The sequence below is a fragment of the Barbatula barbatula genome (assembly GCF_947034865.1).
Source record: "Barbatula barbatula genome assembly, chromosome: 16".
Taxonomy (NCBI): Eukaryota; Metazoa; Chordata; class Actinopteri; order Cypriniformes; family Nemacheilidae; genus Barbatula; species Barbatula barbatula.
In genome coordinates this window covers 15,323,969-15,350,718 of record NC_136779.1, presented here as the reverse complement: position 1 = coordinate 15,350,718, position 26,750 = coordinate 15,323,969, and the positions used below count along the sequence as shown (strand labels likewise).

Genomic DNA, 26,750 nt, shown 5'->3' with positions numbered 1-26,750 from the left:
ACAATGTTTAAAGCTAAAACTGAGAGAATTTATTTAACTTTCTCAGGGGGTTGGTGTAGGTGGGGCTGGGGGCTTTTTACCATGTCTATCGTCCAGCCAGCGTCTGATGTTGTAAAAACCCTGTTGAGGACAAATCCAAGTAGATTAATGACACATTTGTTCATCCAAAGATTAATATTAAAAACTAAGATTTTCAAAATAGTGTTAAAAAATAAAAGAATGTTGAAACTGTTGTTCAGACAGAACAAAGTATAACAATTTACCAACAGGTGCAGTCCATCCAACATAGTACACAGATCTTCAACACTGCACTCTGTCCTCAAAGTACTTTCTCTGTGGAAAAGCTGTTGAGAACAAATCAGAGTAGATGTGCAGTTTTGTTGTTAGGCTGAATTTACTTTATGTTGGTTTGTTATTTGGTGTGAGATTAATTTGGGCAGATTGAGAGATTGTGAATGCGCTTGTTGGCAACTCTCTGCCTTAATCCCAGTATTTCTGTGATCATGTGACGCAGAAATAACGATAGTCTTATCTAATTAACACTGCATATATGAATTTATTGTGTGTCTGATATTTGACCTGTCTTTTGACTTCCATAACCTTTTATGTTTTACTTATAGTCAATGTTTTCTTGTATAGCTGCTTTGTAACAATAAAAATTGTAAAAAGCGCTATATAAATAAAGCTGACTTGATTAGTGTGTTGTTGAAAAGATTGTTAGGCACGCCGTTTCCTACTTAATGATGAAAATGCTTTCTCTGCTTCAGCGGCAGCACCAACACAGATTGGAGCGTTATGACTTTAATCTGAGCTGTAATAGATGCAGGAGAATCATTGATTTTCATTAATGAGATCGTGTGTGTGCTTGAATCGAGATCGTGACCTTTTAACGATTAATTGTGCAGCTCTACTTGAGACTGAGTGAAACATGGGGATATTTTGTTTTGCCTGTGAAATATCCCTTTAAGTACTGTTTCAACAAACATTAGAACATTTATAAACTGAGAGAATTTGTTCGACTTACTGAAGAGAATGGGCCTTTGCAGAGAAGTCCAAGGCAAAAAATTCAAATTAAATGTATATTAACAACCATTTTAGCAAACATTTAAACATTAATAAGCTGAAACAATTTGTTCAATGTACTGAGGGAGATATAGTGCGAGAGAGTGGCCCATTTTTCAGGGACCCAGAGCGAGGAGATTTATGCCTAAAAATACAAAGAAATGTATATTAAAGATATCATGCTATGTCATATTCAGACGTCTTTACACTGTTAAAAGATTATCTACACTGCCTCGAAATGGGCTGCGCTGCAGCTCATTACTCTTGCTTTAGTGAAGTTTAGGTGTGTCTGTTTGTCCACGGCATTTCAGTGATGGATGTTATATAAATAGTGGATATAACACTGGGTTTGGAGATCATTTTAAACTGATAGAAGGCGCGGTCCAAGTGCTAAGCAACTGCAAGCAAGTCAAACTAAGCCATACATCTGTATTTTGTTGGCAATCGGCGTGTACATGCATAATGTACAAAACACAAAGGGATTAATTTGATGATGTGTTGCATGCTGTCATGAACTGCTCCGAGACTTAAATGTGAGATCCAATAGCAGCTTTATTTAGAGGGCAATCCAACGGCGTAATCCAGATAACAGGCAAGGGTCATACACAGACTGTGTCCCTTCAAGGGTACCAGGCAAACCTGTCGGTTCAGGGGTATAGCGTGGGTCCGGCGGTTCAGGAACCGGCACAGGCTCAAGAACAGGTGTGGAGAAGGCCATCTTGTCCCAAGACACAGGCGTGGAGAGGGCCATCTTGGGATGAGGCTCTGACTGGGCGATGGTCATTTTGTCCAAGGGCTCAGATATGGCAGACGTGACGTGAGCAGTCTCCGGCTGGGCAGACGTGACGTGAGCAGTCTCCGGCTGGGCAGACGTGACGTGAGCAGTCTCCGGCTGGGCAGACGTGACGTGAGCAGTCTCCGGCTGGGCAGACGTGACGTGAGCAGTCTCCGGCTGGGCAGACGTGACGTGAGCAGTCTCCGGCTGGGCAGACGTGACGTGAGCAGTCTCCGGCTGGGCAGACGTGACGTGAGCAGTCTCCGGCTGGGCAGACGTGACGTGACTCTGGAAGGTCAGCGGTGACGTGACCTGACTCTGGAAGGTCAGCGGTGACGTGACCTGATTCTGGAAGGTCAGCGGTGACGTGACCTGACTCTGGAAGGTCAGCGGTGACGTGACCTGACTCTGGAAGGTCAGCGGTGCTTCTGGGCTGGCGGCCATCTCGTGCAGTGGCGCTGGGCTGGCGGACATCTCGTGCAGTGGCGCTGGACTGGCGGCCATCTCGTGCAGTGGCGCTGGACTGGTGGCCATCTCGTGCAGTGGCGCTGGACTGGCGGCCATCTTGTGCAGTGGCGCTGGACTGGTGGCCATCTCGTGCAGTGGCGCTGGACTGGCGGCCATCTCGTGCAGTGGCCCTGCTGCCAACTGCGCTTGACACTGTTTACCCCCCCCCAAAAACGTTATTTGGGGATTCAACCCTGTCCTCTGCCTCTCCCACAGTAAAGGGCGAGCCGCTTATCCGAAGGGCAAGGTCAATATATTGACTTAAAGTCCATTGAGGAGTGTTGTCAGGCATAAGGTATTCCACCATGTCCTTAACCCCATAGCGGAACATGTCCTTCAATACCGCCTCGTTCTCGTCCACCTCATGGCAGAGCTCACAAAACTCCATAACATACTCCTCTATCGGGCGGTTACCTTGGCTGAGGCGGAAGAGACGGATGACAGGGTCCATGGTATGTTTTGCTGCTGGATCTCGGGTGGCGAAGTCTTCTGTCATGAACTGCTCCGAGACTTAAATGTGAGATCCAATAGCAGCTTTATTTAGAGGGCAATCCAACGGCGTAATCCAGATAACAGGCAAGGGTCATTCACAGACAGGCAGTCCAAACAAAGAAACAAACAAAACAAAGAAACAAACAAAACAAAGAAACAAACAAAACAAAGAAACAAACAAAACAAAGAAACAAACAAAACAAAGAAACGAACAAAACAGGCAGGGACCAGAGGGAAAAGCGTAAACGGGGAACAAGGCACGAAATCCAAAAACCAGAAGACATGGAACTGCTCAGAAATGCAGTGTAAACAAAACAAGACTTCGCCAAGTATGGTGTGTGGAAGTGATATATATATATATATGTGTATGTAAATCACATGCAGGTGTGTGTGCAATCAGTGCTGATGAGTCCGGGTAGTGAGTTATGGTAAATGTAGTTTGTGAGTGAATGATAAGTTTGATGTGGAGTGCCCTCTGGTGGTTCTCAAGGGCACTCCAGCTGACCGTTACACATGCTCCATCCCACTCTCCTCACTAGTCCCACCTCTAGAAGCTTGTGTTTTTCCAGAAATAATCTTACAGCTGTATCTCTCTTTTATAGATGTGATCAAATTAAATACTCTTCGAAGATACAACGTATGCAATACTACTGTATAGGCACTCAAGATTAATATGAGAGTGGCAGAAACTGCCTGCGATACGTAATCTTTAAGTACCATTTCAGCAAACATTTGAACATTTATCAAGTGAAAACATTTGAACATTCATCAAGTGAAAACATTTGAACATTCATCAAGTGAAAACATTTTTCGACGCACTGAGGTGGTAGAAGCTTCTCTGACATGGCTCTCCTGTCTATTAAAGAAGCCAGGGGGAGGAGATATATGCCTAAAAATACAAAAAAAGTACTTTTAATACCTTTTCGGCAAACATTCGAACATTTATAAACTGAGAGAATATTATCAACCAACCAAGGCAAGAGGACCTGGTGTGGGTATGGTGGTGGATTGATGGATAATTCAGCTATGGAAAACCTGTTGAGAACAAAGTAGATAAATGAAACTGTTCATCCACTGATTGATACATTTACAATAAAAACATTTTACAAATCTTACTTTTGAAAAATAAAACAGATATTCAAGCTGTTTACAAATCAAGAGAATTGCTCAACTCACCCAGATGGAGAAGGTGCTGGTTTCCTCCACGCATCAGAGTCGGTTTTCTGTCGCAAATCTCTCCTGACTGAACTCTCTGTGGTTGAAAACAAATAGCAGAAGGTCAATGACAATCAATAATATTTAGCATTTTGGGGGGATATTTATGATTTACTTTTACTTGTTGTTTTTATGCAAAGTAAAAAAAAAATTAATTGGAGATAATTTTATTCTAATATTTACTTTTTAAAATGAATGTTGCAGTTCAAAGAACAACAGCAACAAAACAGAAATGGAAAATAGGAAAAATAGGTCACGTGTCATGGCCTTACTCAATATTAATATATCTAAATGTAAACAAAATGATTTATGGAAACTGTTAATAACAAACCCATTAACGTTACTCTTTACACAAGAGTCACACATATAAGAGCCTTTATAGTTTTGGTCAAAATGTACAAAAAATATATAACTCACTATCCTCGAGTCGACTCAGTATTCTTGGCATTCACCACAGGGAAATCCAGAACAGCTTGGGACAGAATGTCCATGTCCGAGGCCTCAAATTCGGCTTCTTCGATAAAATCCGTTTGTGATATGATATGCTGCATGTCGTCAAAGTCGTTGAAAGCGGCTGCAAACGGGAAAAAAACGTCGTATTTATGATGAGATGGTCCAGTGTGCATCCAAACGAGAAGATGCAGGTGAACTCTGGCGATGTTTACGATCCGGGAGGAGTGAACAAATAAGTCAGCTTTCGGTCACATGGTCTAAACTTTCTTCACGCAAGAACGACAAACCGACGAATCGCAGGGAAAAGCACACGGGCTCGAAAAGTCTTGACTCTCAAGCTCAAAACTCTCCGTGCTCGCCGAACTCAATGGATTATAGAGCCAGATGGAACGCACTTTATCACGTCATAACCAAATCAAAGAGAATGAGAATCCAAGCCATCACTGGAGAACGTTAACTATTACAGTGAAAATATTAATAAAATATAAATATTGTAAACGTGTTGCTTACTGAAATGTAATTAATATATATATTATTATTATTAATTATGAATAACAATATTAGTAGGCTATATCCAATAATAACATAATATGTTGTTATAACATATAAATACTATATCCCAGATAGTTAGCCGACATAGAATATTTTGTTGAAATTGTGTATGTCAAATATATTCAATGGGGGAACTTGTAAGGCAGAACTTTAGGAGACTGAAATCCTCAGACAAGATTCACTGTTATTATTGCTTCCCTACTATCAAATAAAGTAACCGGATTGGACTATGTGACTGTCCTTTTGTTCAATAAAAAAAAACACACTCATTCTCTGTTTTAACTACAGGCCCTCGGTAAATATGAAAAATAAGTATAATTTGAAATGGGACTCTGTTTCAATTAGATATTTGGGGGTAAACATTCCAATGGACTTGACAAATTTGTTCTCAGTTAAATACCACCCCTTGAACAAAAAGATTAGGGAAGACATAAGGAGATGGGATCTTTTACCTTTTTTTAACTTCGGATCACGAGTGGAATCTGTCAAAATGGTTGTTTTGCCGAAATTGCTGTATCTCTTTCAATCTCTTCCACTAGATATACCTGACCAACAATTTCAAGAGTGGGACAAGCATATTTCAAGGTTCATTTGGCAGGGACGAAGGCCAAGAATTAGATACCAGAGTTTACAATTGACAAAAATCCAGTGCGGGGTCGCTCTCCCATGCTTAAAAGACTACTTTACCGCGGCTCAATTGAGGCCATTAGTATGCTGGTGCAACCCAGATTACTGTGCTAGATGGAAGGAGATTGAGGTTGCTATGTCAGATGAATTTCCAATTCAGGCTGCAATTGGGGATAAGGACTTGTTGTACAATTTAAAAGAATTGGGAAACCCATGGATATGTTTGTCACTTAAGATATGGAGTAGGTAATAGCTCAAAATAACCTGAAGGAGGGGGTAAAGGTCCTGAGATGGTGTGCATTTGATACCGATTTTTTGCCTAATAGATGGGACGCAAGATTTAAGAGATGGACTTCGCAAGGTTTAACAGCATACAGTACATTTTAGCAAAAGTTGACTATGAATAACTTTCAAAATCTGAAGAGGCAATTTGGCTTAGATAAGGACGATTTTTATAGATTCCTTCAGGTCCGGAATTATATGGACCAAATGCAGGGGAGGTGTACAAGAGTAGGCTGGGATGACATTCTGTTAAAAGTGTTTATAGAGGCTTATCTTGCTGGCTCTAACCGGAAGCTCATCTCAAGAATATCTAAGGGGCTACAACAAAGAAAAGGTAGTTCACTGTATAGTGAGTAGAAAAGCTATTACTAGAAGGTGGTTAAAACCAGGAAAACCTACCGTGGAGGAATGGATTGACATTATCTATGATATTTTTAAGATGGAAAGGATTACTTTCGCTTCGAGATTGCAACAGGGAACTTCTTTGAAAAAATGGGAAAGATGGATAACGTATATCACTCCATTACGCCCTTCATTTGTTTAAAGTGGATTTTGGTGTCTTTTTATTTTTTTTTATTTTCTTCTCCCTATTACCCCTCAGTAGAGGGCATTATAAGTCATTGAGGTTTACCCCATTATGTTTGTTTTAGTTCTAGGTCGGATTTTACTATGTCTAAAAATGGTTATATGTATATAATGTAGATTGAAGGCCTAATGGTCCCTGCTTACTTTGGTACTGTTTACCAAGCCTGTGATGCTTTTCTTGTTTTTATGGGGTATTTTCACTGATTGTATTGTATGGACCTGAAAATTAAAAATAAAAAAAACACAGAATTTTTATTTATATTTATTTCTGTGATTTTGAGGTACTAGCACCAGTACAAATCAAAGACCTTTCAGGGTTGAAGATAAACTTAAATCTAAATCCCTAAACCAGATTCTGGAAGATACTGTTTGGACAATGTGTTACAAGTGGAAGTGGTGCTGGTCCCTCTCAACCTATCTGTCTTCATGCTAAACAAGTATTCTTTATAATAATGCAAACAAAATGTGTCACTTTATACCCCATTAACAATTTTTTAGTTTCTCAGAATATCGATTTATTGTTCACCAACTTTTTAATAGTGTGTTATCGTTGTGAAAAAGTACACATGAGACAAGTAGAAAATATTTCAGTAAATCAGGATGATTAAGGATCTGTGCATCTCCAATGAAGACCATAAAAAGGTAAAACTGTTGTGTTTTAACAAAGTAAAAAAAGAATACAGCTCTTTAAAGATTTTACTTTACTGACACACATGTGACTTTTCAACTACAAACTTAAAAGGCAAAGTTCACCCAAAAATTCTGGCATAACTTACTCACCCTATTGTCATTTTAAACCTTTAAGCCTTTCTTTCTGTTGCAAACACAAAACATATTTTGAAGAATGTTTATAACAGAACTCTGTTGGTCCCCATTGACTTCTATTTTATGGACACACAGAAAGTGTAAGCCAATGGAGACCAACATTTTCAAGATATCTTGTGTCCTGCTGAAGAAAGTAAGGTTTGAAATGTAATGAGGAGATGATGATAAAAACTTTCACGGCAAACAAACCAACACGTCTTTACCTGTTTCTCATTGACGGTGAGTTGAAGTAAAAATGCGTAGATGTTGCACATCTAATATTGATTCATGAGTTGAGTATGTGCGTTCAATCTTTTAAAACAACCTGCAAAGTGGCTAGTGATTTGACATCGTTACCATATTTGCACATGATTCTCATCATTTAATTCACCCCAACCCCATCTAAAGACTAACAGGCCCCACACACCTCCGCTTTTCACTAGTCTTCCGTTTTGGATGCAAAACGGCACATTTAGCCAAAAGGTGACAAGTTTGCATCCCTGTGGTCCGATAATTTTTTTTGGCATTTCACAGCTCTAAAAGTCCTAACTCCCTCTGTTGATATAAATACTACTTCCATCAAAAGTAGGTCTACCATACACTGGCCATTATATGTGGCTTGTGTTTTATGAGGGATGTAATAATGTATGCCTCTCCCCATCCAACTGCCCGTCATCTGTAGAGTTGACATGACGATAATTAAACCAATCTAATTTTGAACAAAGAGGTCCAGTATCTTTATTTGTATGATCGTAAATAATGCAGTGGCATTTCAACAAAGCATTGATAAATAAAACACTGACAAAAATGAGTTCTTGTTTAGGGTGCACTGTGACAAAACAAAAAAGATCATTCCACATTAATGATTTCCTTCAATATAGTCCAACAGAACTGATTTTGCTCTCGTGAAGGATTTCCAGCTTTGGGATGAGGGAAGGAGGCAGGGCTAAGCAGTGATCCACCCAGTCTCCTCAGGAGTAGCTTGACGTCTTGCTGCCAACATCATCCTCTTGCGTTCCCATACTCTGAGACAAAACGCAATGGGAGTCTGAAATCTAAATCTGTCCTCTATGAGTACTGATTTGTAACAAAAAAAACATGCCCGTACCTTTTGGACAAACTGGGGGTTTACAGTGATTTCTTGATCCATAGACTTTAGTTTCTCATCCAACTCTATACACTTCAGCATCTATGTAAGGGTTAAAGGTGAGACAGAGTTTACAGATTAAATATCTTGTAACACAAATAGTGCAAAACAAATCAGAGCATGTATATTGTGCATATGAGTATATAAACATTTATTTTATAAATACAGGTACATTATAATAATCTGTTGCATATAATACCTTAATGTTACAGTTGAAATAACTTTTCCAAAAATATGGGGAAAAACATTTAAGCACTAACAGCTATTTAGATTTTGTGAACTTGTCAAATTATACATTAGCAGTGAATCAAAAACAAAAGTGTAATTACAAACCTCTTGATCTATTTTGTGGAGCATTGCAGGGTTGTTGTATTTTTCAGGGTTATCATGGAAACAGACCATGCCATCTTTCTGGTTGATACTTGCATAAATCTCTCCATCCTCGATCTGTGAAATATGAAAAACACCAACAAACTTCAACAGTGAACAAAAACCCCTAATTACTTATGTAATGTATCCTGTTTGGTGTCGTGTTACACAAAACCACACTTGGAAAACAAACTGATTATTTCACAGGGAAAACGTTAGTCACCACAAAAATATTCAGTGAAAAGTTCAATGAATCTTAAAGGGACATCTCAAAGAAATCGATGTAAAATAAACAGATGTGGTTTGAAGAAATGTATGTAATTGTGAGGCCTCATACCATATGAAGGACATATTTCTCAGCTTCTTGAGGGCCGGAGAGCTGAACTCGACTTGCCATGTCTTGTAAGGATAATGTCAAGAATGTCTGTCAACCGAAAGAACAAATATATAGTTGTTTCTGTTTTAAGATTTAAGGTGTGATATTATACTCCGATTCACTATTGCACTATTTAACAAAATAATACAATGTAGTCAATACATAATCTACTCAAATGAACAAACGCTAGCTTTTAAACAGGCTGTGACAGTAATGGCAAAATATTACCCCATGACTATCACAATCTCTTTAAAAGCTAGTTTCACTGACCTTGGTTAGCCTCTGAATGTTTTTCTTGTAGAGCGATGACAGGCATTGTTTGACTAGGCCAGTGTTGTTGTCTCGTGTAAACGTCTCGCTGTGTCTGTTGACCAGAGCACGAAGGTCTGCGGGGTTGTTGGTGGCGTACACCTGAGCCAGCTCATGGTAAGCATTACTGAGGGGCTATGAAACATAAAAACATACAAATTATATGGTTAAAAAGTTCTTTCTTGAATCCAATGCAAAGAAAAAGCTGCATAATCATGCTGTGACTCACCTTGACAAATCTCCCCACGATCTGTGATGTGTATTTGGGTAGCTGCTGTACTTTGCCGTGAAGTATAAGTGACACAAGGATGTATTTCTTGTATGCTTCTAACATGATGTGACTGACAGCCATTGCTGGAGTGGTTATTGCCTGAAGAAACAGAGATACAATTTCTTAATTCCAACACAAACAAGGAAGCCAGGACAGAGTGATACACTGCAAATTCACTTAATATGAATGAATGAATGAAGCTTTTATATGATTTTGATGCTTCTGTCGAACAAACCTTAGCAACACTGTATTGCAATGTAATTACATGAATATCAAGACATGTAAAATATCATTAAAAGGCAGAAAAGAAGAGTTATTTTAAACCGGTCTCAAAAGTGAAGACAAACCAAAAAATGCATAAAAAAGAGACATACCTGTTCAAAGAAATACAGTGCTCGTTCAAAGTTCTTCAGGCCCGTGTAGATCATGCCACCATAGTAGTAATAACATAGAAAGGGCTTTGCATCATATGCTCCATTCTCCTTACAAATATCCATCATGTCCAACTCCAGGAACGGTGCGGCAGGTTTGAAGCACTTAGCTAATAAGCATAACTGTAAATATAGCATTATAATATTCGTTACATTACAAAATATCACATAATACTGTCTGTGTAAATAAAGTTATGAGTGAAAGTTGTCTCATCCCAAGCGTACGTCATAGAAAGTCTATGTAGGAGGGAGGTAGACAGCAAAGACCCAATACTGTTGTCCAGCTGTTTAGTTTCCCAACTCACCTGACACAGGTCTGCATGAACTGAGGTAAGCTGGTTTGTGTTCATCTGCATTTTATCTATGGCCAGTTTGAGTATACTTATTCCACGTAACGGCTGTGTAGAAAAGAAGAATTTAATGTGACTTGAATTCAAACCGAACAATTACTCAACTTTCACAAACAACAGAGGTTAACTTGCCTGTTTTCTTTCTACAAGAGCATTTGTCAACTGGTGGCAGAGACCAGCAACTGTAAGGGAAAAAACAGCGATCAAAGCATAGAAAAGCTAAGGGACAAAGCTAAAACTGTGTCGTAAAGTGTGTTTATTTTGCTGTTTATTGTACATGTGTCTGTTGCGTATCTGATGTGTTCTCCATTGCAGGTGCTGATGAAGAGATGGACTTGGGAAAACAAGGTCTCGAAATCGGGGATGTTTGGCATGGAAAACTTCACAAACCTGTGATGGTCGCAAAAAACTAAAATATTCAACTAACATACAACAAAAGCATTGTAAATCACATTTTGCGTTTAAATTGCAAAATCACTTTTTTTGCCTAGATAGATGCTGACATTTTTTTCAATAGTACTTTTAGCAGCAACAAGTCAATAACTTACAAGACAGCTAAAACACCAAGGGAGTGTTCTTGGATGTCCAAAGCTCCAAGAACAGTGTCCAGGTGAGAGAGATTCTTGGCCAGAAGCTCCCCACTTTTATTGATCAGCTCACATAGTTGGGTCATCTGACCTGTAAGACAGGAAATATAAATGTAAAGATAGGAAAAATACTGAAATAGCACGAAACGTGTACATGAAATCAAGGTATTGGTGTTGTAATGATATCTTCCAGTCCTATCCCGTTCAATGTTGTACAGTCTATGCTAGGTGGTGTAGATCAGCAAAGTAAACAGTATGATGTTTAATAAGAAGGTTTGTGATCTAAAAGGATGTACACCTGCACATCATACCTTTGCCACTACAAAAGTTACGTGACAGATTAGACAACTGAATAAAGCATCACATTTAACTGCTAACTTCCGAAATTCATTGAATGTGATTTATGTTATAAATGACTCAGCTAACGTGACACGTTCAGTCATTGCAACGGGATAAAACCTTAGCAGTTCAAGCTGAGACTAAATGTCTACATACGAAAAAAGTCAAATGTCGGGGCTATAAATAACGTCCAACTATTTTATATTATACAGCATGAAATATAAACAACTAACGTTAGCATGCTTTCAAGCTAACATATAATGCTATTCGGAATTTAGCATTAAGCTAGTTAGCCGATGTGTACGTTAGAGTGGTTTTACTTCAGTGTTCACGAGCCGTGTTATCGGTCGTACCTTGAGCGGAGAGCTGCCGCACATTATTTACGAACTGCTCCAAAGCTGAAGCCATCGTTTTGCGCTTTTGTGAGGTTGTTTTTCATTCAAATGTCAGAAGCAACTCTGCAGTACAGCATGGACGGGCCCAGAGCCGCCAATGGCAACCAAATATCGCGAGGCTTGAGAGACAGCTCAGATTACGCGATATTTCAGGAAAATTACTAGTTGTCTCGTTTCACTGGGAAGCAAAAACGCAGGGTACGCATAGGCCGTTTCTCGATTCCAAGAACGGATTTGTGTGTGTGGAGGCAGATTCGGAAGCACGAATTTAGATGGACGCGCCGCAGTGACTTCTGGGACTTCAAGCATATTCCGTAGGCACGCAGGATTTATGCATGATGTATCCTCGATGTCGAGAACACATCCGGGTACTTTCGGGGAAAACTTGTCAATTTTGTAGGAATGGCGTTGAAACCAATGAGCACATTTTTTATGGAATGTAACTGTTATTATAACGGAGGCGAGCTAGTGAACCGCCGCGCAATGTGTGAACTTCATACCCCGGCCAACAGAGACGCTCTAGCGACAAGGTAGACAACTCATTCGAGCGCCCGTCTCCCATCCGGACCTACGTTGGCCGCATACATTCATAATTAAGGTGTCCCGTTTGGCTGTAACAAAACCTAGGGTTGGTGTTCTTAAGAAAGAATGTACTCAACATGATTTGGTTAATAACCTTTTCGGACTTGCCAAATTATTTATTCATAAATGTAGGTTTTTAAAAAACCCTCATTCCTTTTTAAAACCTTGTATTTTCACTTGAGAGATTACAAAGTGATCTAAACAGTAAAACTGTTACATTAGCTCATTTTTTCGTGAGATACGTGCATTGTTACCATCTTATTCCCCTATGTGTTTTATTTATTTTTTATAAGTTTGATTTGTTTCACTTTTTTATGTCATATATAATTTTTAAAACCTTCCGGGTATTTTCACGCGTTCTCTGCTCTTGAGTATTGGAACCGAGACTTTGATGCTTATTGATGAGGTTAAAGTGAGAACACGAGAGGACACAAACCCGCTGAAGGACGCATATTGAGAAGCGGCCATAATCTAAGACAATTTTAAGACTTTGTTGCGTAGACACAAGACAATTCTTTATTGTGTTTTTTTAGTCAAACCAAACTGGGCTCTGCCCTTATTTATTAAAATGGGCACATAGCTTTGAGTTAAAGGAAGTTTGTCATTTTTCTTCCGGTGCCAATGTGGACAAAGATGCTCTTAACAGCATAGACGATCCTCTTCGAACTGTGTCCAGGGAAGGCGGAAGTATATTTAAACATAAAAAGAGCTGCACATTTCAGTTTTTAAAATAACGTGTTTTTGCGTGACACTAGGTTAAGTTTAAAGACAAACTTAATATGCTATATGTTCAGACATCTAGTATATATTTAAAACACACAACTCGATACAATTTCTAAAAAGTTTTAAAACATTTTAGAGGGAAATCTACAAAAATATCAATGCGTCCAATTTGCATCTTTATTTTATATTTACATTCAAATTGCTATTACCATTCTTTTCTTGTTTAATAAACTACACTTGATGTGGACAATGTTAATACAACTCTTTGGTTTTTGGAATTTGAGTGGGTTATCTTTCACTTTGTAAATTATCTTGAGCGGAATGTTCCGTGACTATTTACAAATTTAGAAATAACCACTACATAACAGTATACAGTTACAGCGAGTAAACAAGGAAACAGTGTATACTACGTTTTAATATTACTACACCTATTTGAAACAGGTTGCGTTAGGCGTAATCCGACACTTCCTCCTCTTGCCACTTTTCAGGCGTTTGTACAACTGTAAACAAATCCAGAACAGCGGTCTGTAGGGGGAGGTCAACCCTGCAATTCAACACCACCGACCACTGGAAAACATGAAACTGTGACCCTCTGACCCCGCCGAAACATACAAAAGACACTGTAATAAAGAGAAACGCGTGTACAGTGGGCAAACACAACAGAGATAACACAATTAAATGAGGTAACGTTACAATAGGAACGGCTTCATTCGGTAACTAAACAGCCCCCCGTTCATATATGAATAAATGAAACTTTTCACATTTCATAGTGACAGCGTTCGATTTGGAGGAATTTGGATCAGTGGACTTTGAAGTGCTTCGCCTGCGGTTCGATCATGACTTCACTGCCGAGGATCGTGCGGTGGGTTAGGAGAAGCGCTCCCTTCTTTCACTTTCGATGTAGTGCCAACATGTCCACGAATAACGGGAGACTTCGAGTCCTGGTGGACATGGACGGTGTGATCGCGGATTTCGAGGGAGGATTTTTAAAGAAATTCAAGGCGAGGTATCCGAACCAGCCGTATGTATCTTTAGAGGACAGACGAGGCTTCTGGGTGTCGACGCAGTACGGTGATCTGAGAAGCGACCTGTCTGTAAGTGTGTTAAGTCTTAAATTGACATTTGTGATAACTAATTGACTATCACATAGTGTATAATATATCACAATTCTAAAGTTTCCTAATATTTCCAGGTTTGACTGTAGGAATCCAGTATAATTAAATGTCTATCTAGATAGCATTTATGGCCATCATAGTTACATCCATAAATGTTGTTTTGGTAGGTGTTTTACATGGATATACTATCAAAGTGCTTAAATGTTTCAATTCACAAACGTTTCCTGTTTTAAAGGGTTCAATGGTCAAAAGGTGCAGAAACCTGCTGACTAGATTTGGAGACATATACCGTATCTTCAATGAACTTAGTAAAATACAGTTGATTCTTTGACTTCAGGACCAGGCCATCAGCATTTGGGAGTCGAAGAACTTCTTTATCGAGCTGGACCCTGTTCCTGGAGGAGTAGAGGCTGTGAAGGAGATGTTCAATATGGAGAAGTAGGTATAATGTATAAACTACATTTTGTCATATGTACAGTATATAGGATTTACGTTGATAAACCAAGCACCAGATGAACTTGCATTAGAGATAAGCACATAATCTGCCATTTCCCTAAGTAAACGTTTAGTCTTCTTAACAACTGTAAACAGACCGTTGAGTTTTCTTTCTTCACCCAGTACAGATGTCTTCATTTGCACCAGTCCAATAAAGCATTACAGCTACTGTCCATACGAAAAGGTAAGATTTCCCGTAAACTGACATTGACCTTTTAATCTAACTGTTAATTCGTGGCCACATGATACAGAACATTTCCTTGTGTACATAAAACCCTATTTTGTCTAACTAATTGACAAGCTGAGTCATTATTGGGTCTGTATTTCAGTGAGTTTTCTATTAGCTTCCATGGATCCCACTCATTAAGTGTGTTTGTCCCCAGTATGCATGGATAGAGAAACACCTGGGCCCTGAGTTCCTGGAGCAGATCATCCTGACCAGAGACAAGACCATAGTGACCGGAGACATTCTCATAGATGATAAACCTGATATACTGGGTGAGTATGAACTGGATCTTGAGTCTGTTTTGACCCAGAGTTCACGTGAAATACATCTACATCACAAGTTCTGTTTTTTTCCTTTTGAAGGTGTGGAGCCCAATCCTTCCTGGGAGCACATCCTTTTCACTGCCTGTCACAACAAGCATCTGCCACCAAACCCCTCCCAAATGCGACTTCTGTCCTGGGCGGATGATTGGAGGGGTATGTTGGCAAGTAAGCGCCAACATCGAGACAACCCATAATGTGTCATCTTGCACTGGGTGCCATCATACATCTTTACTGATGCACAACTCAATACATTGTGTGAAAATAATATAAAATATAAAAATGTAAATGGTAAAACAGCCCTCATATACAGTATAACACTTAAACATGGTTATTGATTTCCCAGGCATTGATGAAAACAGTAGAAAGTAATCTGAGGTATACAAACAAGTTTGTAAGATTGCAAGTGTTTGATTTAATCTTCCATGCAAAACCTTTAGCATCATGTCAATGTAATTTTATTGTTTATTTTGCTTTCAACTGAGGGTTCAGATGTTTGTTTACATCTAGTTTACTTTAAGCATTAAACTGCCTTTCAGTTCAGTAACAAGGGGGACAAGAGGAATCGTGACAGTACTATTTCCTCTCCTGTCTAACCGCACAAATAATTTCAAATATTAGTATTAGTAAGAGCTGCTTTCAAACCACTACGATGTATCACTGGTCCCTATTTTTAATGGGAGTTTGTGAAAAACATGGATGCATATTTATATGATTTTAATTCAGGGAGAACATTATACTCAAAGATGTAAATTTTTTATTGCTATATATCATAATTCAGATATTTTGTGAGTCTCACTAGTTCTTTAGATCAGACTCAACAATGCCAAACCACTGCATGTTTAGTTAATGCACTATGACTGCAGAATGAAACAGTGGAAGCGTTTTGGGCATATAGCACTCGTAACACTAGAGGGCACTCTTAGCACGTTAATTCATGAGAAGACTAGGTCTATAATTAAATCGTTTGCAGCATGTATCTTTTAATAAAGTTTTTATACCTTGAGGGTAGATATTTCAGTTAATGGATTGCGTTTATTAAATTTGATTGCATGTATTCATTCTTATATCGTTTCAAGCCTATATTACATTATTTGTATGTGTAACAGTAAAGGAAGAGTATAAACACCATCTACTTTCACACTGGACTTTATTTTTTTACTCCACTCAATACAGCCATACAGGTTTGAAACAAGTTGAGCGTGTGTAAATTATGAATGTTCATTTTTGGGCTATCCGTTAAGAGTTTGAAAATTTCAACACAATCGTATGGAAATTCATAGCTATATTATGAAGTGGCTTATTCCTTAAAGTTTGTCATAATTGAATTCATGCATTTTTAAAGACAAGCTGCTTCACGCAAGTGATGGTTACAGTAAGCTTTATTCTTGATCTTTTTCCAAAAATCGTATGTTTTTTATCGTATGTTTCATTACATCATACAAACTCATATGAAGTAGCCAACTCTTAAAATTGTTATGAATGTTTGTGAGATCATGCTAAATTATGAAGTAATGCATGAACTTACTTTAGTACACAACATGTAATGTTGTAAACATTACTTATCGATTTAAAGGCCCAGTTTACCCCAAAATCCAGTTCCTGGCCACCATTGATTACCATACACATTTCTTTGTTCTGTTGAACACAAAAAAGATATTTTGAGGAATGTAGGCGAACAGTTCTGGGGCACTTTTGCCTACCATTGTAATTTTTCCTACAATGGTTGCAAAAAACTGTGTGGTTACATTCTTCCAAATATATTTGGAAGAATGTGGTGAGTAAAGCGAGACATTGTTTCATTTTTTAGTCAATTATACATTTAATGGCAAGTCCTTTGCATGATTTTAACAAGACTTGGTTTATCATTTTATGTGCAAGAACAAACAAACAAAGTGTAATCTTAAAGATAGTACTGCATACTTATAGATTAAAAAGGACTAAACAAAACCACAGATGATCAAAAGAGTTTAGAGGTCAGTGCTGTTGAAAATCACAGACTCATCTCTCGAGTTCTTCTGAGAACATTAGTGCTCAATTACAGTGGAAATGAAATGATGAGCTCATGAATTTCATTCCAGTGAACAGGACCTGAGTTAATCAGACATAACTAAAAAGCTGAAATGAAATTCAAAGAAATCATTAAGGGAAAAACTATGTTTAATGAAAGAACTGAATGTGAAACATTCCTGAATGTGAAATTGAACGTAAAATATATGCTTATTTGAAACAAGAAGTTTATAAAAACAACAGGGCAAATGTAAAAAGAAAGACTCTTTAGTCACACACATCAAAATCCATGAGTACTTGTTTAACCAGTTTAAGATCAGAATCAGATGAAAGGTGACGTGCCTGCTATGCCTTCAAAAGAGATGACAGTGCATTTACATACATTGAGCAAACACTTTTATCCACAAACTAACAACAAAACTTATGCAAGTCAATGGCCGTTGTTGTTACCAACATTCATCAAAATATCTTCGTGTTCTGCGAAAGAAATGTAGTTATAGGCCTACAGGTTATACAGGAAATGACAAGAGGGTGAAAAAATGATGATTTTTGAGTCCTCTGTGAAGGTAACGCATTAGGCTTAATGATCAACAAAAGCAGTAGCTCTTGGTTTTAGCGAAAGGCCTCGAAAAGTTTAGACCTCTTTATACCACATGACAGCACACAAAATATGCTAAAAATTAACAACGCAAACACCAAAGCTCTGTTAAATAAACAGTATCACTGTGATTTCAAAGAAATAGACAATCTTATCTTAAATTGCAGCTAGGAGGGGGACTGTGTTTAGTGATGAAAGTTTTGTACATTTTTAGTATTTTAAATGGGTATTTTAACAGTGTCAGTTTTTCACGGCGGAGTGTTAAGAAAGTAATCGATTTTAGAATGTTAAAAGCACATTTACTAAAGGCGATGATCGATTGTTGTATAAATAATTAAGATCATTACGTAAATGTTCTCGGCGGTGGTATTGATATTGGTGCTTGTTTCATTGCAATGCTTTTCTCAATAAATAATTAAAGGTAAAGCGTGTAATTTTCTTTTAGATGTAACAAAGGTTTTTTAAAGTTTAAGTGCAGAGTAAACCAAAAACTAGTTGTTTTTCGGCTGATACCCTTAAACTAAAAGGTGTTGCGTAATCGAATGTATTTGTTAACAGTTTTCAAAACAGCAACATAGGATCAACCAATGGTGTGTGTAGGCTGGACTGTTTGTTTGTCTATGGCAGGCAGGGAGAGTGTTTGGAAAACATTTGTTTTATTGAGAGAATGACACACTTCACCTTTTCAAAATTATATACAGGGATATGGAAAATTAATAAAAATCATAATTTTTGAAGTGGAAAAGTATGAAAAGATTTCGGAGTATATAACCCTTTTATGGTGTTCATATTACTTCTGTTCAAGGGTCTAGTGCACCAACAGGATTCTTATTCAGTTTTTAACGCAATTCAGCCATAAACATTTATGTAAACATACTTAACTATTTGATTTTTTTGTTTGTTAAATAATATACGAAAAAATGTAAATCCACGATGTGTCAAAAAACATGTTTATCTTCAATTGAAAAAAGCGTTTAAAAGCTTTAAAAATCACGTGAATGTTTAGTAAAAATGGACAACCATTTGCACAGACCTGAACACCACACAAGGGTTATTAGTCTAGAAATCAAATAGACATTAATGTCAGAATAAAAGGATAAAAAACTTGGAACAGCTAAAATACATTGAAATGTTTTGGTCAAAAGGTGTGGGAACCTTCAATAAATGATTAAACATTTTTCAATAAATAATGATTAAAACGGAGACCAAAACATTTCAAAGTAGTTCATGGCATGCATGCACATGTACAATACAGACCAGCACTGTTTGACACTGTCCTGTGGAATAATTGACAAGTGATGTGGTGGTCTTGTTGACAAATGCAAATGCATCAGTGTCCAGGAAGAGATGTTAGTGTGCTCAATTATCTCATGAATATGAATGTACGCTGTTCTCATCTTGTTAATCACTGTACTGTGTGATCTTGGGTTTTCTGCAGTCATGTGGCTATCACAGCTTGTGTTTGTTAAGTTTTGAAGGACTAAATAGTATCACAAATTCTTCAATAAAGATTATATGATGAAAGCGCTTGTCCTTGATACTGGTCAATGACTGTGACTTATTCAAGATAAAGCACAGTTATGACCACATCATCAGTTACCATAACTGTATCGCACTCGTAGATGTTGTGTATGTTCCTGTTTAACATCAGGTATTTTTATTTTCTAATGTCTAATTTATGATTATTCTTTAAAAAATAGAAGTCTAATAAAAAATGTGTTGTTAATATGTTTATTATGTCATAATATAAAACCATAAAGTCCTCAAGGCTGTGCTGTAATTTGGAATACAGTCATGGCTAATGTGCTTATATTGTCACCATGACACTTCAAACTAAAAGCTTGAAAGTTTGTTGTTAAAACATATGTCAACATATACACCACTGGCTTAGGGAATGACATAAACAAAAGGTTTGTGTTAGGGGGCACTATACCCAATTCCCGCTGAAACATCACACCTCTGATAATTGAAATGGCCTGTCCGCACCACTCCCAGTCTGGAGATTTGCAAGCCCAACCCAGCAGACTGCATTTGAATAATAGTAATGCCATTAAGTTTCTAAATACAACAACAAATAACAAACTTTTCAAGACAAACCTAGTTTTCAAAATTTTTCTTAAGCATATAACAAACAACTCTAATGACGGTTACATCACGTTCCAACCATGTTTGTTATCTCTATTCAATTTCAGTATCTAAATAAGATTTTCTATGGTTTGTTAGGTTGCACATTGTCTGTAACATATAACAACAAGCTGCCCCATTTCACGAGAAGTCACATTATAAATACATAACAGTAACTTGTCTTTATAATTTGTTAGCAACAGCATAAAATAAGCAAATGGCGTAAAATAGGCAAATAAATGTAATCTTAACGGACAAAAAACACTTCACAAGCTCTGTGTAGTTTTTCGCAGAGGAGAGGTGTTTGGTGCCGTCTTGCAACGTTCTGGATCGGTTGTTGGTCGTGAACTTTCACCTGAGACCTCATACCTAAGCGCCCGGTCATGCCAGCATGGGATGAGTTTTATCAAATCGTATGGGTCAGTGATTAGTTCTAAAGATGTGCAATAGGAAAAATTATGCAAAAACAATTATTTGGTTCGAAATGAATGGTGTTTTGTGTAGATTTTTATACTCCAGGGATGTACCACAAATACCGGCATCTTGTTTTTTGGAAAAGTCAGCAAAACACGGAAATACCAGTGATTACTAAGTGCATTGTTTCAGAGTGCAAGAGAAAGAGAGAGAACTGTGGAGTCGAAATGCGTCAGAGTTCTGAGAACTCCCTGTGGGGTTATGAAATGTAGGAATCTGCGTAAGACTGTTTTGGCAAACACTGAACTGGATTGTCTACCAGGATAATTTGTTTCAATCGGTTAGGCCTTTGTTAATCTTTGCATATATATATGAATTAGTGTGTGTATATAAAATTTGTATGTGTGCACTTTTCAGCATGCATACTGTCGGGATTGTCAAGAGAGAGTACAGGCAACAGTGCAATAATTCAATAACTCAACTTAATTTAAACAAAACAAAAGACCCACAATGGGGTAAAACGGTAAATGGACAATGAAAACTGGAAAACAAAGACTTACCACAAGGGGGCAAAAACAAGAGTATCCAGAATAATAAAACTAAAGACTTTACAAGAAATAGACTAAGAATACAATACAACAACTGTGTTGACCTAAGCAACCAAAGCAAAACGACAAAAGTGCAGGAAAGGACAGGACAGCAAACACAAGGGCATTAAATAGGGCTGAACTGTGCAATCTTTGCACCCCAACTGTCACTTTGTAGAATGGAAAAGGTTTTTGATTTTTTGGTTCTTCAACACTTTAACTCACCGTTTGTGTTCCCTCTGCTGTTTGTCTATTTTACAATGGAATGGTCAGCTGGCAGTGGAGCGGTAATGCTGTTTCCAAGAACCGACCAATCAGAAGCGTGAGATAGAGCTGTACCAGGTGTACTGCACACCTGTGCACATTTCCAGAGAAGGGGCCACTCGATGCTGACGATAAGCGAATTGCTATAATCGTTTACGGAATACCACAATATTTACTGACTTATATCCTCAAAAACAGAGAATATATATATTGAATATAGCATATATTTATGTTGATGAAGTATGTTAAGAGATCCTGTATGAGGTCCTGTTTTATTTTATTTGGCAATGAAAGTGACAACACTGCTTTCACATTAGTCCTGAGAAACAAAGTGACTAATCTGTTTTTTAGTGTGTATACATAATATTTAACTCAGCAGGTTAAGTGGCTCTTCCAGGAAAGGGTATGCCTGCAAAGCAACTACTGCAGTAATGCAAGCAAATAAACCATAAAAAACGTGCACAATAAATCACAATGTTAAATGAGAAGTAATAAGAATGAAGAGACTCACAGTAAATGCTGTCTTGCAGGAAATAGGTCTCAGTTTTATTCAGTTTTAAAATTTTAAAATTCACTTTAAATGTTTTGGTTATTCGTAGAAAGTGATGAAGTCACTGTTAAATAATACATTGCTATGCTGGTTCTTTGAAGGCAAGAAGATTTCACTTTGTTTTTCTTAATTGTTAAGTGCATATAATCTTTTTAACCCATCTTCTCTGAAAAGAAGCGCAAAATATAACGGTTGTAAATTAAATGGATTAACAATGTTCTTACAGTTATACAGTATGAAAGAAAATTAACTCATGGCACATTTCATTCTCAGAAAAAGAGTCTTAAACTTTATGGAGAATATCATTGCGATAAAATGCGCAGAGTAAGATGAACTCTTCTTTAATTTTAGAGGAAAATAATTTTGTATGTTATTAGGTACATGCCTTAGTCAGGAGCTTATCTCCAAGTCAATCCCCCCCCATCTTTCATCTCACCTCTTAGGGAAGGAAAAACACACCTCTCCTCAACCAACCAAAAGATTTTAGGTGTCATTTGTGTCTATAACACGTTTCTAAGTTAACTACTGGAAAATGTTTCATACTTAGGTGTTTAATTACATCACCTAACATAAATATGAGTAACGGTTGCACTGTTTGCCTTACCAAGAACCACACATCATCATTTATCACAACAGATAGCACAGCAAATTTTCAAACAAGCTTTTAAGTCCTTCCGCGAAGTCATGACAGCTTGTAAAAACTATCCACTGTTATAACGCAGGTGTAAAGCATACAATATAATGAGAAAAACTGCTAAATCAACATCAACAAATTAAATTGCAATGATTTCTCAGTATAACATCTACAACATTTCGCTTAAGTTAATCAGTAACAATGAGTCAGCAGCACAGTGTGGGGATGTAGGTTTGTACATGGTCTGGGAAACTGTTTACAGTAGAGGCTTTGAGTTTTGCTCGGAGGGATGCAACAAAACATGATAGAGTGATACTTCTAAAAGATGTGTTGTATTTATTATGCTGTAATTCGTTCTTTGAATGGCAATAAGTAAATCGTTCATACATTATAATTGAATAAACCGATCAGTGTAAATTGTTCTGTCTTTGAACTTTTTCTCATTTCTGATTGGTAGATGCTTCTTGAAACCAGGCAAATGAAGATCATGAATTTGAATGTGCTTGCTGTTGTTCATCTGGTGTACGTGCAGGTGTTCACATAGACAGAAATGGTTTATGTTTGCTGTTGTTCAGTATCATTCTCATAACAACAGTAGCCTACTATCTTATGATGGCACGCAATTGCTTATGTTATTTCAAGCAATACGTTTCGACCCGGGATTAACACGCTCACGTAACGTGGAAAATTTTCACTCCAAGTCTCCCTCACCAGCGCATGAATTTTCACCTTTTCTGTAAAAACAGCCCAGCTTGACTCCTCATGCACATGCATTCATTTCTCCCTGCCAGCAGCAGGTGTATTCGTTCACCCCAAAATTGACATTGACGTTATTTACTTATTCTCATGGCATTACAAACCCGTTTGAGTTTTTTTATCATGTAAGAGGATAGAATTTAAAGCAAATTGCTTTTTTGCACATATAAAAAAAGTGAAAATGGTGACCGGAAAAAATCTGCTTTTTTGGAAAAATCTATCATCAATTTCTCACCTCTAAGTTGTTCCAAATCTGTATACATTTATTTGTTCGGATCAACACAGAGAAAGAAAGATAATTGGAAGATCGCTTGTATCCAAAATGTTCTTGGACACCATTGGCTACTATAGGAAAACATTCTTCTACATAACAAAGTCATTTTTTCCACTACGGCAGTCTCCTTTGGTGCTAAACAGAAGAAATTTATTTGAGTTTAAAACAGCATAAGAGTGAATGACATCGGATTTCTTGTGTGTATGCCCACTTATTTCGGGAAAAATTTGGACCCAAAAGTGGACAAAACCTGACAAATTAGTTTTAGGGATGTTCTTAATTATAAAAACACTAAACGTGTGTGTGTGTGTGTGTGTGTCTGTGTGTACCATGTGTGTGTGTGTACTATCCCTTTAAGAGCGCTTGTCTAAATGGACACAAAACAGGCAGACGAATGTAAACAGGTCATCTATAAATGAGCTTAAGAGGATGGCCTGGCTTTGAGTCATGTTTTTGATCAGTGCCTGCCCTTGACAGTGGTGATTGTAATAACATTGCCCTTAATGCAATAAAACAACACCTGGAGCACACAGACACTATGACTAAAGGCAGTCACAGCAGTGGTTTACTTAAAACTAAACCCTGATCACACTAAAAAGTGATCAGGGCTTGTCAATGGAGGATTTGTATCTAAACAAAATAGAACTAAATAAATAATACATCTGGAAAAAAACAGTGTTCTATTGACCAGTGAATGAGTCTATTACACTTCATGTCTTAGAGGGGATACGCACTATATGCTTTACTATTCAGCCATTGATCTGAAAAACGTTCCATTCAGAATTAGTCTACCTCATTAAAATTTCATTTAGAAAACAACCCGAAGACAAATTCACACTATATTGTAGTAATAGTGTGTAAACATAAATAAGGCAGTGGAACTTTCCACAGGTGAGACAGATGGAGGAAAGCAGCATAAATTATGCAGAGAGAGAGAGAGAAACACAAATACGTATGTGTGATCAAATAAAATCAATACATTTATGCTGTCAGCAGTGAAAGTTGGCGAAAATATTTATCAGGCAAACTACTATTATAACACATAACTGTTGCAGCGCGTGTGTGTGTAAGCTTTTTGTAGCATTACACCAAGTTGAATCATTAGACAGTGAGAAGCAATATAAGTCTTATCTCTGAAATTGGAATGCCAAAATAAGGGTAATTTACAGTCAGACACGTCAAGTATTACCCTGCAGCGGTATATTTAGCAATAATAGCCCCCATACATTATCCTTATCTTACTTATTTATATTAATATGCAGCTGCAGAAAATAATTCAAAGACCATTTCAAAATTATTTCGTATGTTTTCTATATTTACTATTTATAGGCATGTATATGTAAAATTATCTTTTTTGTTTCATTCTGTGAACTATAACAATATTAGCTGAAATTCAACAGACACTGGACTGGATTGGCCACAATACATCTAGAAATGCTGAATAAATACAAATTTGGAACAGTCTCTTAAGAATACAGCAACCAGCGTTTTCAGCCAACGCCTGGCATTTTTGGATCTGTAGCCTAACACAGTTTTATTGTTTTGGAAATGTATTTATAAACCATCTGTTTAAATCCAATGTGTACGAAACCACAGTTAGAGAAAGTAAGCATGCGTTTAAATGATTTGAAAAATTTCAAAGATTAAGCCCTTATAAAAAAAAATCACCAGTCTCCATGTATATCAAAAAATATATTTTCTGTCTGAAAACAGATACACTGTGTGTGTATGTGTGTGTGTGTGTGTGTGTGTGTGTGTGTGTGTGTGTGTGTGTATGTGTGCTTGTTTGAGACCAAAGTGTGTGCATGTTTGTGTTTCATGCCAGTACACAGAGATAAGATATGTGACTCCGACAAACAGATTGCAGATTTATCACATTGACATCACTGCAGAGGCGTCACATAATCAAAGAGATGCATGGTATGCAATCACAGACGTGTGTTTAACATATCTCCACACATGACTCTATAATATAAATGAAAGTAAGAGTTATTACTGTGTATACTTCTGGAGAATACTTCTGGAGACATGAAACCACTCATAAACATACATATAGAGGACAAAGGACATCCCTGCTGTTGACCCATTTTCTTACCATCCTTTATAATAAATCTCCCCACTTTATAGACGCAGACACCTGGGACAGATCTTTTTACAAGAGTGATTGAGTCAGGGGTCTCTCTTTTTTCTCCCCTCTCCCTCACAGAAGTGAGATCAAAGACACATCATCCCTGATGACTGTAAAGATGGTGGTCTGACGATATCCTTGGAAGGAGTCATGTGTTTTTATGCCGCTTAATCTATGCCACAAATACAATTTTCATGCGTGTCATGCAGTTGTAAGGCTGTCATATTGCATCAGTTTTTCTTTTTTCTGTTCAGTCACCCTGTGACAGAAAACATAGTGTCGGGAGGGACTGCTGCTTTATATTATATTTGTGCTTTGGTAGAAATTACCTCATTTAACATATTAACTTTAACCTAAACATCATATCAACAACATGGTATAATGTTGATTCATGTTGGTATTGATACATTTTTATTTCTGTGGATTCATTTCTTAATGTTTTTAAGCACTCTTTTATCATCAAATATGTCAAATAGGTGTTCATAGAATTATGTTGTATTTGTACAAAATATTTATCCCAAACTAAATAGCATGAACTTATGTTAATATGGATAAATACATTTCTGGTGATTCACTGCTTATTTCTTGAGAAAACGTAACCATGCAATATATTTAATGTTTACAAAATATCCTGATATGTACTCGGTCCACACAAATAGTATTTTGTGAATTGTGAAGAAGGTAAATGTGAGTCCTGATGAATTTCCCCTTATTCCAGGCATCGGACACATAATAAAGTGATAAAGAGAGGTAAATAGAAAATTATTTGCTCCAAGACCAAATCAATCCCCAGATACCATTGCAGAAGTAACATTATTACATAAATTCCTGCTTTGAAAACTATTAAAAATGTACTTAACGTAATTGCAAACTTTATTTTAATAAAACTTAAATTATATAAATGATTATGACAAGTTAAACTGACAGAAACAAAGATGCCACGATGATGAAAACGTTTTGAAGTACTGAATAAACATTTCAGAAAGTGATTTAATAAGTCAATGTAAGTGCTTAGAACAAAT

The 26,750-nt window shown here is 37.3% G+C and overlaps 3 protein-coding genes across 5 annotated transcripts; 1 reads left to right on the top strand and 2 right to left on the bottom strand.

The window, feature by feature from the left end:
- Positions 1-1,595: 1,595 nt before the first annotated feature.
- LOC306906045 (uncharacterized protein) lies at positions 1,596-4,897 on the bottom strand. Its single transcript, XM_079477113.1, has 4 exons — positions 4,469-4,897; positions 4,013-4,088; positions 3,809-3,871; positions 1,596-3,725 (listed from the first exon to the last, which is right to left on the bottom strand). The coding sequence occupies exon 4, from the start codon at positions 2,459-2,461 to the stop codon at positions 1,619-1,621; it is 843 nt and encodes a 280-aa protein (XP_079333239.1). The 5' UTR covers positions 2,462-3,725; positions 3,809-3,871; positions 4,013-4,088; positions 4,469-4,897; the 3' UTR covers positions 1,596-1,618.
- A 2,980-nt stretch (positions 4,898-7,877) lies between these two features.
- Positions 7,878-12,438, bottom strand: cops3 (COP9 signalosome subunit 3). The gene is made up of 12 exons (XM_079476872.1): positions 11,887-12,438; positions 11,156-11,285; positions 10,885-10,997; positions 10,740-10,789; positions 10,563-10,655; positions 10,201-10,380; positions 9,785-9,925; positions 9,517-9,690; positions 9,208-9,294; positions 8,835-8,948; positions 8,463-8,543; positions 7,878-8,379 (listed from the first exon to the last, which is right to left on the bottom strand). The coding sequence occupies exons 1-12, from the start codon at positions 11,939-11,941 to the stop codon at positions 8,326-8,328; spliced, it is 1,272 nt and encodes a 423-aa protein (XP_079332998.1). The 5' UTR covers positions 11,942-12,438; the 3' UTR covers positions 7,878-8,325.
- Positions 12,101-16,520, top strand: nt5m (5',3'-nucleotidase, mitochondrial). Of its 3 annotated transcripts, XM_079476875.1 has the most exons (7): positions 12,101-12,458; positions 13,722-13,916; positions 14,004-14,327; positions 14,686-14,786; positions 14,967-15,027; positions 15,227-15,341; positions 15,432-16,520. In XM_079476875.1, the coding sequence occupies exons 3-7, from the start codon at positions 14,070-14,072 to the stop codon at positions 15,584-15,586; spliced, it is 690 nt and encodes a 229-aa protein (XP_079333001.1). In that variant the 5' UTR covers positions 12,101-12,458; positions 13,722-13,916; positions 14,004-14,069; the 3' UTR covers positions 15,587-16,520. The 3 variants fall into 3 exon arrangements, with proteins under 3 accessions (XP_079333001.1, XP_079333000.1, XP_079332999.1); XM_079476874.1 differs by lacking the exon at positions 12,101-12,458 and having other exon boundaries at positions 13,197-13,916; XM_079476873.1 differs by lacking the exon at positions 12,101-12,458 and having other exon boundaries at positions 13,396-14,327.
- The last annotated feature ends 10,230 nt before the right edge of the window (positions 16,521-26,750 follow it).

Excerpts from the sequence above, each read along its gene's own strand:
- nt5m (XM_079476875.1), top strand. The coding sequence starts at position 14,070 with ATGACTTCACTGCCGAGGATCGTGCGGTGGGTTAGGAGAAGCGCTCCC. Across the intron at positions 14,787-14,966 it reads GAGATGTTCAATATGGAGAA|TACAGATGTCTTCATTTGCA; the intron begins GTAGGTATAATG and ends TTCTTCACCCAG. Across the intron at positions 15,028-15,226 it reads GCTACTGTCCATACGAAAAG|TATGCATGGATAGAGAAACA; the intron begins GTAAGATTTCCC and ends GTTTGTCCCCAG.
- cops3 (XM_079476872.1), bottom strand. The coding sequence starts at position 11,941 with ATGGCTTCAGCTTTGGAGCAGTTCGTAAATAATGTGCGGCAGCTCTCC. Across the intron at positions 9,926-10,200 it reads CACTGTATTTCTTTGAACAG|GCAATAACCACTCCAGCAAT; the intron begins GTATGTCTCTTT and ends CTGTTTCTTCAG. Across the intron at positions 9,295-9,516 it reads ACATTCAGAGGCTAACCAAG|ACATTCTTGACATTATCCTT; the intron begins GTCAGTGAAACT and ends TTCGGTTGACAG.
- LOC306906045 (XM_079477113.1), bottom strand. The coding sequence starts at position 2,461 with ATGGCCGCCAGTCCAGCGCCACTGCACGAGATGGCCACCAGTCCAGCG.